General features: G+C 43.2%; 1 protein-coding gene across 3 annotated transcripts in view; it reads left to right on the plus strand.

The window, feature by feature from the left end:
- EMCN (endomucin) overlaps positions 1–8,276 on the plus strand; it is a 44,277-nt gene extending 36,001 nt beyond the window's left edge. For 2 of the 3 annotated variants that reach the window (XM_081877284.1, XM_081877285.1), the window contains exons 11-14: positions 2,762–2,823; positions 6,116–6,194; positions 6,730–6,806; positions 7,932–8,276. In XM_081877284.1, the coding sequence (XP_081733410.1) occupies positions 2,762–2,823; positions 6,116–6,194; positions 6,730–6,757 (169 nt within the window). In that variant the 3' untranslated portion in view covers positions 6,758–6,806; positions 7,932–8,276. The remainder of the gene's footprint in view (positions 1–2,761; positions 2,824–6,115; positions 6,195–6,729; positions 6,807–7,931) is intronic. The other variant, XM_081877286.1, reaches the window with a different exon arrangement.
- Positions 8,277–14,296: the final 6,020 nt, after the last annotated feature.

Below are 14,296 nucleotides of genomic sequence, written 5' to 3' on the forward strand. Positions count from 1 at the left end.
CGAACCAGAGCCTATGTAACCACTCACCTTCTGTAATCAATAAAGCTTTGGCCTAAATTCTACCAAAAACCAAAAGTAAAATTTGAGTCAAGTGTGTCTTTATCTAGTGGGGAGGTCTCTGGGTCTGAACACGCAATTTCCCTTTCTTATAATTTGAATGACTTTCGTGTTGTAAATGTATTTGGCAGAAAGAGTCCCAGGTAGCTTACTATCGCCAATACAAACCTAAATTCTGTAGCAGCAGTGACTGTTCCCAGTTCTCAAATGGCCCATACCTTGTCCATCCTTGTTTATTTATTTTTTTTTAGAAATCAATTATGTGCAGGAAGAAGTTGCCTTTTTCTTTATTAAGTCCTTTATTTGCTGATTCAGGTGGACTTCCTGGAAAGGTTTGGCACATTCCTCTGCTGCTGACCCAAATACCAAGCTATACTCTCTAACTACAATAAAATTCTTGACAACTTTTTTCAGCTCACTGTTACCTCTGGAAGATCTTTTTCAAACTTTTTCAAACAGTATTTTCCAAATAGTATTATGAATTTATTTATTTTTTAATAATATTTATTAAAAATTTTCAAATATAACAGAAAAGAAAAACATCCAAATTTAAGGCCTTATTTTCAGTATCATCTTTCCAGGACTTCCTCTCCCCTCCCCCTCTTGTATTCCAGTTCTTTCAAATAGATTCAGCAAATTCTTACCCCAAGTTTTAAAGTTATTATCATTAACCCAATTTAAAAAATATTTTCCCATTCCCTAAAATCGACCTGTTCCCTTCCACGAGTTCCCCTCTTTAGTATACAATACAGATTAACATAAAAAGAATAGAAAAAAGAATAAAATGTAATTTAACACCCTTTGGATTCCAAATTTCCCTCCCCCCTTTCCCGGTTGCGTTCCCAATATCCGTCAATGTCTACTGTCGTCCTGGAGCTCCCACATCTAAGCCATAGTCCTTCACCAGTCCGCTTTGCCGTCTTTTTAATAGTCTCTGCCGTCTTTTGGTCATCTTTGATTTCGAATGTCCAATCTTGGAAGGGGTCTATCTTCCAAGTTTGTCCAGTTCTTGTTATTCTTGTTGTTCTTGTTGTTCTCTCTTCTCCTCTTTTTTTTTCCCCCCCTGCTCTCCTGCACAAATGTTCTAATTCCAAAAAGCTTGTAATTCCTCTACAGAGGCTTTGTTATTCAGGAACAAAACATTACGTCAAGTCCCTTCCATTCTTCAATAGATAAATCTATTGTCTCCTTTAGTGTGTAGACCTCTGTAGACAAAATAGTGTTCCATTTCTGCAGTTTCCCAGGAGATAAAAAGTCCGATTCAAATTCCATGCCAGCAATACTTGTAATGACCCACAGCTCCTCTAGAGGGATTATAATAACTCAGTTTCCTTCCCGATCACACCCACCAGTCAAAGTAACTTATTATTCCTTGTTTTAAACAGTTTATATCCAATTTATAACAAATGTAACCAGCAAAGTCCTCGTAACAAAGTTCTCTTTTTGTTCTTCAGTTTTGGCAGCTCCTTTGACAGCTGTCAAAACCTCTATTTCTCCTCTCCCGGCGCTCTCACGGATCGCTCCCGGGGTTTTTCGGGGGGGGGGTTGTATTTTAATTCACATTCCACTTTTCTCCTCCAGCCCAGCTTATAATTTTCCATCGCGAAATTAATAACTTTATCAAAAAAAAAGGTTGCACTCGATCTTAGTTGTCAGGTCCTTTGCTTTAGCTCCTCTACAACAGGGGGGAGGCTGACTTCCTTTTTGCACCTCCCCCGCTCGCTCCGAATTTAAGAAAAAATTTGTTCCCCTTTTTAATCCAAGTTCCAATTACTCACGGGTTATTCTTTTGAGTCCAGATTTTCAATGGAAGAAGTCAGCGCTCTCCGCCAAATGGCATGCGGCTTCACTCGGCAGGGGAAGCGGAGGACTCACAGCACCACCCCCTCCCTGTCACCCGCTCCGTAGCCTTTAAAAAGGCTCCTTCGCGTGGTCAGGGGGGCGCAAACGGTGCCCGCCGAGTCACCATGCCCATGGGTTTCAGCGCCCATGGTTTTTGAGGGTCCCCGCGTCGCCGGCGCGGTAGAACCCAGCCCCTGCCGAGCAGGCTCCCTCCGGAGTTCGGAGGGAGTCCGCCATTCGGCGATGGCGCCAACCCGGAAGTCCTAGTATTATGAATTTAGTCCGTTTGGCTATTCTTTCAGACAGAGTTGGTTTTTCCAAAACTCTACTGTCCCTATCTGGTTAAGAGAATGCAGTTGCTGCTTACAGTAACTTAGAGTATTCATCTTGAAAATGCATTGATACAGAACCTGTTTCCTTCACAAGGAGTACTTCTAGACTCTTGCTATTTGGGGGCAGTATTCAACCGTAGATTGGCAGATTAAGGTTGCACAGTTAAAGTTGATTCCATGCTCTTGAGCAACAAATCTATCCCTCCCTCCCCCCCAAAATTGATTTTTTTTTTTTTTCTGATAAGGAAAAATACACTGAAAAGTGTGAGATAGCTATTGTTCGATGCAACATCCAGCTCTGCCCCAGAAGGTGCAGGTGTCCTCAGTGGCCAGGAGTTTCTTTTACTAACTTCAGTTGGTAAGACAGTCCTGGCCATTCCTGTATTGGAATAACTTGACCACAGTCTTATTTATTTAAATACAGTATTTATGTACTGCTTGGATCGGCTAAATTGAATCCTCTTCTAGAAATGTACTCTGTCCCCCTCATGCTTTAAATGTCTCCAAACACCTTCAACATCTCCCAACAGAGCCCCATCAGATAAAGAGAATGTGAAGCTTATTTCTGTGAAGACAACTTCTCCAGAAAATGGTAAGTCATGATTGCTCATCACTGCCTATACAGTGGTACCTTGGGTTACAGATGCTTCAGGTTACAGACACTTCAGGTTACAGACTCCGCTAACCCAGAAATAGTACCTCAGGTTAAGAACTCTGCTTCAGGATGAGAACAGAAATTGTGCGGCGGCGGCAGGAGGCCCCATTAGCTAAAGTGGTACCTCAGGTTAAGAACAGTTTCAGGTTAAGAACGGACCTCCAGAACGAATTCAGTTCTTAACCTGAGGTACCACTGTACTGGGAACTAGCAAGAAGTAAAGGGTGGGTTTCTTTAAAAATGGTTAAGTTTAAAGGAAACATCTTTTTTTCTATTACCATTTCTATTAGACGTCATAGTTGGCCTGGGCATGAAAAGAGTGTACCCCTGTGGCACTCGGGGCAGAGACCCATGTGACACAAATTTGCATTAAATTTGCATATTCTAAATTATGTGTATAAGTGCCTCCGCTGGGTGAATACAGTCTCACCCAGTAAGTTTCTTAAAAGCTACAGAATGGGGCGAGAGGTTTGGAGCCCAGCTCAAAAAACCTGAAGCTCAGCCCCTCTAACAATGCCCACAGCACATCTTCACCATGCCCAGCACACCTCTGAGGCTCCCCATTACAGTCATACTTTTCTCTATTTACTTACCGTTACAATCCCTCCCCTCTATGGCTGGCCCTACCATGAGTCAGAGTGAATCTGCTGCCTCAGGTGGGTGGATGCTGTGGGAGGGGACGCCATCTTGCCCTTCTCCTGAGGCGACAAAATATCTTGGGCCAGCCCTGCTCCTTCCTTCCATTAAAGAACTCAAGAAGGTATATAACAGGAGCGAGGCAGCAGTAAATCATGCCACGCAAGTTGGAGTTCACTCTTTATAAGCAAAAACACGACCTGCACAGGAGTGTTAAGCCTCATGAGCACAGCAACTCGTATTCAGTAGGTCTTGTGCCCATGAAGCAGTTGCTAAGACTGAAGGCCCCTGTCTCCCCACAGCTGCCTAAGTCCCTTCCTTGCTTGGATTTTTTTCCAAGCAATCAGAGACTGTGTCTGTGCATCGCCCATCTGTCCTCCACCCTTTTCATGGCACTCCTGGTTCTGGGAGACAAGGGGGAAGGGGAGACACCTGTGACTCTTCACCAGCCTGATTCATCTCTGCCATTTGGCCTCTCTCCTCCCATCCTCCTGCTTCAGCTTCTGCCTCTGATTCAGGATCTCTTTCTGCCACAGACTTTCCCAGCTCACTAAGCCCTGTTGCCTCCTCAGCTTCCAACACCTGCTCCGAGTCTTCTCACCTCTTTGTTGACCCACCAGCACTCCTCAGGCTCTGAGCCTTCTTCCCTTGGGGGTTCCCCAGCTGGTTCCTCCTACCATTCCTCTATGTCTAACCAGTACAAGACAGTATACCTGTGGTTCTCAGGGACTCACTCATCCCTGCACTGGCCAGACCCACACCTGAGCTCCAGCAAGATGGTTCCTTCAGACCAGACCCTAAGATTGATTATCCCACTGAAAAATCCCTAATAAAGCCTTCCCAAAATTCTAGGACTCAGTAGAACGCAGTTCAAAAAACACTACTATAGAGTTATCAAAGTATTCCTCTTAGCCTTGGTGATGTCTAACTTGCAGCAACAGGAGAATCACACTGACAGATTCTTTATTTTTTTAGGAAATTGGGAATGAGCTTCTAATGCCTCTGGGAGCTTCTGAATCTTCCACCTTGGCTCTGAGTCCTCTTTTTGCAGAGCAAAAGCTTGATAAACTCGTTACTGAACAATGTCGTGTGCATACTATATTTGGAAGAGAACTGAGTCATAACCACTCGAGAAACATTATTTTTCCCCGCTTTCCTCTCACACTCCAGCTAATTTGATTCATATTTAATACACTTTGCAGCTGAATTTTCAGAAGTTTAATACCTTTTCAGCTCACACACATTTCCATAAGTATAAAATCCACTTTTGCCTTTCAGGTCCTATAGAATGTTGAGTGGTTTTTTTTTTTCTTCAGGAAAAGGGCTTGAAAGTAAAGGTTCTTCTCCCTCTAAATCCTCCTTGGATGTTCCTTTTTCATATGTGTAAGCACATTCACCTTTATCTGTGTCTTCTAAAGGAGTGAGGCTAATTTTTTGAGATCTGTACACAACCCAGGTCAAAGCAGTTCAATAACAGCAGGAAATGCACAGAAAGATGGGCAACTGCCCAAAAGGTACAGCTTAGTTCTGTGCTGAAGTGTAGATTTAACACATAATCATGGTTTAAGAAAACGTAACCATGGTTATGGGTTATCTCTGCTCTGGTTCGCACAGTTGCTGCTTGACTTGGGATGCGAATGAAATTTAATTCAGTTCTCATGCAAAGGTGATCTTTACATCCACATTTTCCAAAGCAAAGCACGAACCAAAACACAACCATGCTCTGAAATTCGCACTTCTCTGAATTTGGCAGTGCTATTCTCCCACCAAGTAATATACTAGGGTAAATAAGCACAACAACATGCATGTATTTGTGAAAATAGAATACACAAATGTTAGGAGAAATTGCTTTGCAAAATATATTAGGCAAAATTGCATATTAGGAGAAATTAGCGTAAAAATGATGGTGAATTTTCATGATGACTTTTTTAAAAATCACTAACTGACATAGAAATGTGGAGAACTGAACTTCAGATTAGAGGTATTAGAAATGAAGAGGAAAAAATACAGATTCACCCATCCCTATTTTTGGCATAACATAGACTATTGACCCTGTCAGTCATCTTTGAGTGATGGCACATCTAGTACCTGTTTTATATTCAAGACAGTGAATTAACTGTGCACTGTCCCCTGAACCAAAGCACAACCCATCCTCTCTCTTTTTTCCTTGATCTGGGGAATGGGGAGAACTCTTGCAGGACTGCACTAAGAGCCCTGCCAGAAAGCTCCATAAAACCTTGTTAATACACCAGTGATGTTACCAATATCTGTTTGGGGCCTGAATTCCTTAACTGTGATTCAAGAGACAGCGCAATGCCTTTGTAAGCATAATAAGCACCCTACTGGATCAGACCAAAGGCCTATCTAGGCCAGCATTCTGTTTTCACTATGGCCAACCAGATGGGTCTACAAGCAGGATGTTAGCACAATAACACTTTCCTGCTCATAATCTGTAGCCTCTGGCATTCTGTATGCTGATGGTGCTAAGCAGATTTGGTTTTCACCTAATATAGTTTAGTAAGATTTTGTATTATGCTTTACATCTCCAATATATATCTACTCCCCATTAACATTTATTTTCCTTCTGGGCCAGGAATGTCCAGTTTCTTGAATCTTTCCTCATATGACTTGCCTTTAGGCATGTCATTACCTTTGGAGCCCTTCAAACCAATGTGAGTACTCCCATTGGTTACAAGATTTCAGGCAAGGTCCATGCATTTGACTGTGTGCTTAGAAATTTGGTCTAAATTGATGCCATGAAGGTTGGGCTTAAGTTACTTCCAGAAGACACTTACCGTGGTGGTGGAATATATATGTGTGTGTGTAGAGCTACATCAGGGGAAGCCAATGTGGTGAGACCTCCAGATGCAGTGGACTACAACTCCCATCAGCCCCAGCTAGCATCACAAACTATAAGTGATGATGGGAGTTGTAGTCCAAAACATATCTCTGAGCTACCTATATTTGGGAAAAGATTAACCTTTGCCCCCCTTTTTTGGAACTACAAATGAGTAGCTGAACTCATTTCTAATTATGCATCTATATGCAATGCAGACATACTAGATTATGTGGGCCACATTTCTCTGGATAGCTCTCATTTCTGTGGCTCTCCTCCACTGACTGCAATGGCCTATGGCTAATACAGCAAATTCTGGTGTGATTATGCCTTTGTGCCCAATTAATTGACATGCACTTCCTGTTTCTTAGGCGATCAGGCTACTCAAGGGAAGAATAGAACTCGGCAGCAGAATGATTCGTCTTCTTCACACCTTGGCAACAAACGGGTATGTTCAAGACCTTCCATTTGCTAAACATGGCCTTGATTTTTTTTTGATTTTTTTTAGTGCTAATCAAATGTTTTTCACTGGGAAAGGCAGAGAACCCTTTTCTTAGATAAACCTTCAAAGGGTTTGGAGCAAATTCTGCTATGGATTCCTGAACTACAATAGCAAAGTGGATATGGTGCCGTTTGGAGCTTTGGAGCATCGGGATTTATAAGCCCTGGAGAGAGAAAATGGAAGGTTGTTTATGGAAGTTTTAGGTAGAATCTGGCCAGAATTGAACTTGGGCCTCATAAGACACTGCATAAAGGTAACATGGCACCTCCCAGCTGTATCATGAAGCAGAATACTTCAGCTGAGACCATCAAACAACGAGTTTCTTCACTCCCACTGGCAATGGCATGGGTGTGAGTCACAGGTAGAGGAATTCAAACTTATGCAATGAATTTTTTGCAGTACATCCAGGAGGTAGAAAACTTGCCACCAGAAGACAGTTTGTCATGGTGTAGGTCAAGGATGTCCAACCGATTAACCACAATCAACAGGTTGATCCCCGGATGGTCACGGTCTATCTTGGTCAATCACAGGATCTCTATTGATTGGTAGAAGAGAAAAACAATGGATTGAAAGCGCTGCCCCCTGCGCTTTGTTCCTCTGTTGCGTCAAATGGGCAGTCTTCAATCATCTGTTGCCGACGTGTTTGCATACGGAAGTACTCATTACTGCTGCATCATGGTTTAAATTTGCCCCCCCCCCCAAAAAAGGTCAACAACTTTGGCCTTATACTGGGAGTAGATCGCAGTCTCTTGAGAGTTGGATGTGCCTAGTGTAGGTAATGTCTCAACTGGTTCTTAGGTTGTGGTTAGGAAGGACTTGGCTTCTACGTTCACTTGTCCTAGAGATGTTAAGATAAGATAGAGTGGTGGGAATTTACATCTCTCCAAAGTACTGCCCATATCTGCAAATGAACCAACTCCATCTAAGAATTTAAGCTTTGTAACTGCAGCTTGATACAACAGGGCTCATTTTGTTTTAGCACCCTAAAAGCAGCCTAGCTGACCTTCCTTTTATGAACCCAGAATAATCTTTCTGGAATAAATAACCCTGTGTAACATTACCATGTTTCAGGTGTGAAGACATCCTGTTTCATGAATTCCTCCTGGAAAGAGTCACTCATCAAAGCGGACATTCCAATGGAGCACGGTGGATTCATGGCGTCTCCACATCTACAGACAGAATGTGCACACTTACTTCATAATAGTTTTATCTACAAATTGCCACTTTCCCCTCTTATATGCCTGCTGTTTTTATATTTTTTTATAGTGGCTCTGTTAACTGGTGTATAGTACATATTTATTGATATCCCCGTATGTAAAAGCACTGAAATGTTCACATTTTATAATACTAATGTCAAATCAATATTTGACTGGTGGTGAGAAATTCTGTATATATAAAAAATGTTCTGCCTGTAAAGGGGGAAAAGTTAATACATTTTCTTGTACTTCCAGTTTTTCAAAAATAGTCATACCACATGGACCACATGGAGGGCTTTGTGTAGGCAGAACTGCACACTGGTGTCCTAACTTTCCATCCATAAAAGAAAGGAGTTTGTGGAATGGAGCTTTCCAACCACTCCCTTCCCTTTGCAGTTCCCCGTGCCCTCAAAAAACTCTGCTCGCAGTGGTTGGGGGACCCAGTGGTTGGGGTAGAGCCAGTGTGGTGTAGTGGTTAAGAGCGGTAGACTTGTAATCTGGTGAACCGGGTTCGCGTCTCCGCTCCTCCACATGCAGCTGCTGGGTGACCTTGGGCCAGTCACACTTCTCTGAAGTCTCTCAGCCTCACTCACCTCACAGAGTGTTTGTTGTAGGGGAAGAAGGGAAAGGAGAATGTTAGCCGCTTTGAGACTCCTTCAGGTAGTGATAAAGCGGGATATCAAATCCAAACTCTTCTTCTTCTTCGTCGTCTTCTTCTTCTTCTTCTTCTTCTTCTTCTTCTTCTTCTTCTTCTTCAGAAAGCTGTGTGATCTGGGGCAGAGTACCACATACAGAGTGTGTGTTTGCAGGGGAGAATTCCCCCTGCTTTACTTGAACTGTTCTCCAAGCACATATCTAATTCTTCAGATAATGACCTGCTTTACATATCACATACGGTAAACCGGAGTTTAAAAATAAACCATGGTTTATTGTGAACTATCAACATGCCGGGTGCATCCTACTCAAAAGTTTCCACGGCACTCCTCTCCCACTGCTGCTATGCTGTGGATGAAGCAGGCCAAATTCTGCCTTATCATGCCATCCATACCTGTACTGATGGTTACCGTAATTCTCTCTCCAAAACACACACTTTTTTGCTCCTAGAAAGTAAGGGAAAATGCCTGTGCATGTTACGGAGCGAATGCACTCGACCAGAGCCACGGCTGCCGTCAGTCAAGCAAAGCGGGAGCCGCTTGCAGGGCTTTGCACGGCTCTAGCTTTGCTTGCTTTACAGCCAGGAGGAGGGGGAGGAGCCGAGGAGGAGGGAGGGAAGGAGAGCCATGGCAGCAAAGCGGGCAGCAGCCGCTTACACGGGAGGAGGGACAGACGGGAGCCATAGCGAGCCGGAAAAAGCGCCGCGTAGCCAGCAACAGCTGCTGCAGCCTCAGCTAGCAAAGGTCCGTGCGCTCTCTAAACGGAGCAATGAGGCTGCAGAGGGACGGCAGGGCACAGGAGGGCTCTGAGCCACGAGCGCAGTGAAAACCAGTAAAAAAGTTTTTTAAATGGCTGCTGGGGACAGGAGGGCACGGGATGAGGGAGAGAGGGAAATTACGATTCTCCCAGCGTCTCAGCTGATCCGCTGAGCAGGACTTGGGTTGCAGGGGATTCGCCATTAGCTGCGTAAAGCAGCAAAGAGGGAGAGAAAGAGCAAAGCGGGAGAGGAAAGCAGCTGCTTACACTGCTGTAAGTGGCTGCTGTCCGGTTGGCTCCTTTAAAGCAACAGTGCTCTTTCCCTCCCCCCTCCCCGCTCAGCTCACCGAAAAGCTCCTTTTCCACACACCCCACGCGAGCTCCTTCTCCCCTTAAACCCCTCTCCTGCATCATTAGCAGCATCCTTCTCCACACACCCCACGCGTACTCCTTGTCCCTTGAATGCTTTTCCTTCCCTCCCCACTTAAAACATGGTTACAAAGCACGGATCCACATGGATCCTCAGGATTTTTGCACTGGGTCACCCCAAGTTCACCATCAGATCACATAGCATATCCATGGCTACAGCCTGCACCAAAAAACACCCACCCACCCACTGTTTCATGGGGCTGCAATGGCGCAAAAATGTGGTTACAAAGCATGGACCCACATGGATCCTCAGGATTTTTGCATTGGGCTACCCCAAACTCACCGTCAGATCACGTCTGTGGCCACAGCATGAACCACAAAAATCATACATCCACTGTTTCGTTTAGAATATTTTTTTCTTGTTTTCCTCCTCTAAAAACTACATGCGTGTTATGGTCAGGTGCGTGTTATAGAGCGAAAAATACGGTAGTTTCCCCTCAAACAAACCATGAGTGGTAATCAAGGTTCATTCATGGCTTACCACTCATAGTTTGCTTGGAGGAAACAAAGTATGAGCTCAGTTTTGATAACACGACAAGCCAGACTATGGCTTGGTTTATCTGTGGCATGGCAGCAGCAGGAGTGGGGAAGAACTTCCACAGGGAAAGAGCATGCTGCCTCGTCGCATGAAACCATTGTTTACAGTATTTTAAACTATGGCACAATGCAGGATTGGAGATCCTGCAGCCATCAGTATGTTGCTAGACCACAACTCCCATCATCCTTCATTGTTGGCCATGGTGGCTGCAGTGGCTAAGGTTGATGGCAGTTGGAGCCTAACAACAACTTGAGGGTTACAGTTACCTCAGTCCAAGTTTTACATGATTTGTCAGCTGTGACGATATCACAAATGGTTCCAGTTCCTTCAATAAAGCTTTCCAAAGCTCGAGCTCATTAAAACTTATCTGTTCCCAGTGGCTGATGAGAGATTGACATTCCTTGCCATTTGATCGAATGAAAATGCCACAGGCCAGTCTTTGGATCTCAGCAATGCTGTGCTTCATTTTCCAAGGGCAAAGGTGGAAAAATGACCTTTTGAACTAACAGACCAAGGCACGCTGGACTCTAAAGCTGTCACCTGCTGTGTCTGCTCCACCCAGAGGAGGTGCACAGTTCCTGGTGTTACCACATTTGTTATTCTTTAAAATTATAAAGGTTCTGTAAGCTTGGGGGTAATACATTAGTTTTATTTACTTATATATGGCAGGAACAAAAAAAAAGATGTACAGAGATCCATGTGAGCAAGTGAATGAAATAAATCAAATGTGCAAATTGTGCATCAAAGCCATGAGATGGGATATAAATGCATTAAAAATAGAGTATTGGAGAAATTGAGGAGGTGCTGAGTAGGCTCCTAAGCTTGGGTTCCACTTGGGGCTTTCCTAAATTAAGAGCATTATTTAGCTGTTTATACCATATTTCCCCTATATGAATTAGACCAGAGTAGTTCACACCCAGGGATGCAGGTGGCACTGTGGGTTGAACCACAGAGCCTAGGACTTGCCGATCAGAAGGCCGGCAGTTCGAATCCCCATGACGGGGTGAGCTCCTGTTGCTCGGTCCCTGCTCCTGCCAACCTAGCAGTTCGAAAGCACATCAAAATGCAGGTAGATAAATAGGTACTGCTCCGGCAGGAAGGTAAACGGCGTTTCCGTGCGCTGCTCTGGTTCGCCAGAAGCAGCTTAGTCCTGCTGGCCACATGACCCGGAAGCTGTACGCAGGCTCCCTCAGCCAGTAAGGCGAGCTGAGCACCGCAACCCCAGAGTCAGCCACGACTGGACCTAACAGTCAGGGGTCCCTTTACCTTTTAGTTCACACCCACACATATTTGAATTTGTTCATGAGGAGCACATTTGGTTGCTGATTTTAAATATGGACCGGGCATATGTAGTAGTGGGCATGGAAAGGGGAGCAGAAGGACCAGAGGTGACTAGCATTAGATGAAGGTTGAATTCTTCCTGTGTCCATCTACTTAAATAAAAGATGGGGCACTTTGGACGACTGGTGTGTGTGGAAAGTTTCTTCTGCATCTCCCCCCCTTATCAACACATGGTGGGGGGGGGGATTGCATTTGAACATTAGCAGGGGGGAGAGAAAATCCTGAAGCAAATCTCATGGGCTAGGTACATAGGTTTTGTTGTGCTTATTTTACATTTGAGGCAGCTGAGATTTTCGTCAGTGCCCTGAGAAACAGGAGGGAAAACAAAGGATTATTTGCAGAGGACTTGGGGGGGGGGGTTATATTGTTGAGAACCGCCCTGAGACCTGAGGGTATAGGGTGGTATACAAATTTAAATAATAACAACAGCAATTTATGAGGGCACCTTTATGCACAGCACCACCCCTGAAAATCCTGGTAATCTTCTTCAGCCTTCCCACTTGTGGAATTTTAAACCTGGATCCAGATTCTGCAATGCAGGTAAATATTTGATGAGTGCTGTAGGGGAGGCAGAACTGGTTAAGACTTCAACTCTCTTGTCATTATGAGAAAGGTTAAGCCTCCTGGTTTTATAATCGCCCAAACCTGCCTCAGTGCTTTCGAAATTGAGAAGTGAGGATGATTTATTGTGCTGGAAATTCCTTATCCTCTGTTGCTTTTCAGTTTAGTTGTCACTGAGCTTCTTACAAATCTCACATAAAGGGCACGGATGTGGCAATTTGCAAATGCTTGAAGGTAATCCCTATAGTTTTATCTACACTTTCAGCTAACTTTGTTGTCTGCTGCAAGCATTATGCAAACAAGGATACAAAATCGGAAAGATTTCTCACTCAGAACTGAACAGATTATCTCAACAGAAGCCAAACCTTATTTAAGGGATTATACTTGAAGAAGGATAAATAAATATTAGATGTTTTTAAATAGAGCTGCTCCAGAAAGCCAGCAACCATTGTGTTCAGGTAGGATATTGGGAGTTTTCTGTTGTATCTAAATATTGCTACAAAAATTCTGGTATACTTAATCTAATCCACAATACCTTCCTTGTAAGCATCTCAAAGTTTTTCAATAGGTTCATGTTGTAGCAATACCATTCTCTGCTATTATGGTATATTTTTCTACTCTGTACTGGAATCCTTTCAAACCAGCCTATCCTCTCCCATTATACCGAACCCTGCTGTGTTATTTTTACCTTAACATTGCACATGCACTTATAAAGACATCACATCACAAACCCAGGAAGGTACTATAACAAATAATATTACTGGGTTATGGTAATTCAGTACACTAGGCAAAAGCAGGGCTTTAAAGAATCAGAAGGAGATTTTGGCCCCTATTACACTACACATTTAAAGCATCATCATACTGCATTAAACAGGCATGGCTTCCCCCAAAGAATTATGGGAACTGTAGTTTGTTAAGGGAACTGAACATTGATAAGAGACCCCCTATTCCTTCAAATGAATTTCTGCCATTTGGAGAAATTGCACAAACATCCCATTCTCACTTTTTCTACTCAGACACCCCCCCCCCAAAAAAAACCCCAAACATCCCAGAAAATGTTTCTGTACATGTGCAGCAGCAAAGTTTATGTTGTTAATTCATTTTTCCAGGGCTGAGTGTCATATAAAGAGGCACCAGGATAAGGCCCTCAGTTCAAATTAATCCCTGGCTGTGTATGACAATGACCTAAGCTGATCATATTTCCTAGAGCAGAGGTCAACAAACTTTTTTCAGCAGGGAGCTGGTCCACTGTCGCTCAGACCTTGGGTGGGGAGAGGATGAACAAATTCCTATGCCCAACAAAGAACCCAGAGATGCATTTTAAATAAAAGGAAACATTCTACTCATGTAAAAACACGCTGATTCCCAGGCCGTGCATGGGCCAGATTTAGCAGGCCTTAGTTTGCCTACCCATGTCCTAGAGTAACTCTAGAAGGAAAAAGTAAATGCTTTACCTTTCCAATTCTGCATACATGTCCTTTGGTTCACAATGGTGAACCACCCCAATATGAATATGCCCTCCACATCAGCCTTCCCTACACCAGAGATCCTACAAGGCTTAGCTGTTGTTGTTTTTTTAAAAAAAAAATTATAATATTTATTACCTTTTCCAACAATTTAGACACTACAGAAAAGAAAAACCATACAATACAATACAAAAAAAAACTACATTGAACTAACAAAACACTAACATTAAACTAACAAAACAAAACAAACACAATTTAAAACACATCAAATACTTTCAATAACTTATCTTTCATTTACTTGTTTCCGCAACCTCCTCACACCTCCCTTTTTGTATTCCACTTCTATTAATTTTTTCAGCAATTCCTTTCCATCTTCCTCTATTTTTAATCTTATAGTTATCTTAACACATTCTAACCTTATTTTCCCTTTAATACTCTATTAATCTATTTATCCTTAATTCCTTATAACATTTCTACTAAAGCCATATAACTTCA

Source organism: Podarcis erhardii (genome assembly GCF_964252035.2).
Source record: "Podarcis erhardii genome assembly, chromosome: 9".
Lineage (NCBI taxonomy): Eukaryota > Metazoa > Chordata > Lepidosauria > Squamata > Lacertidae > Podarcis > Podarcis erhardii.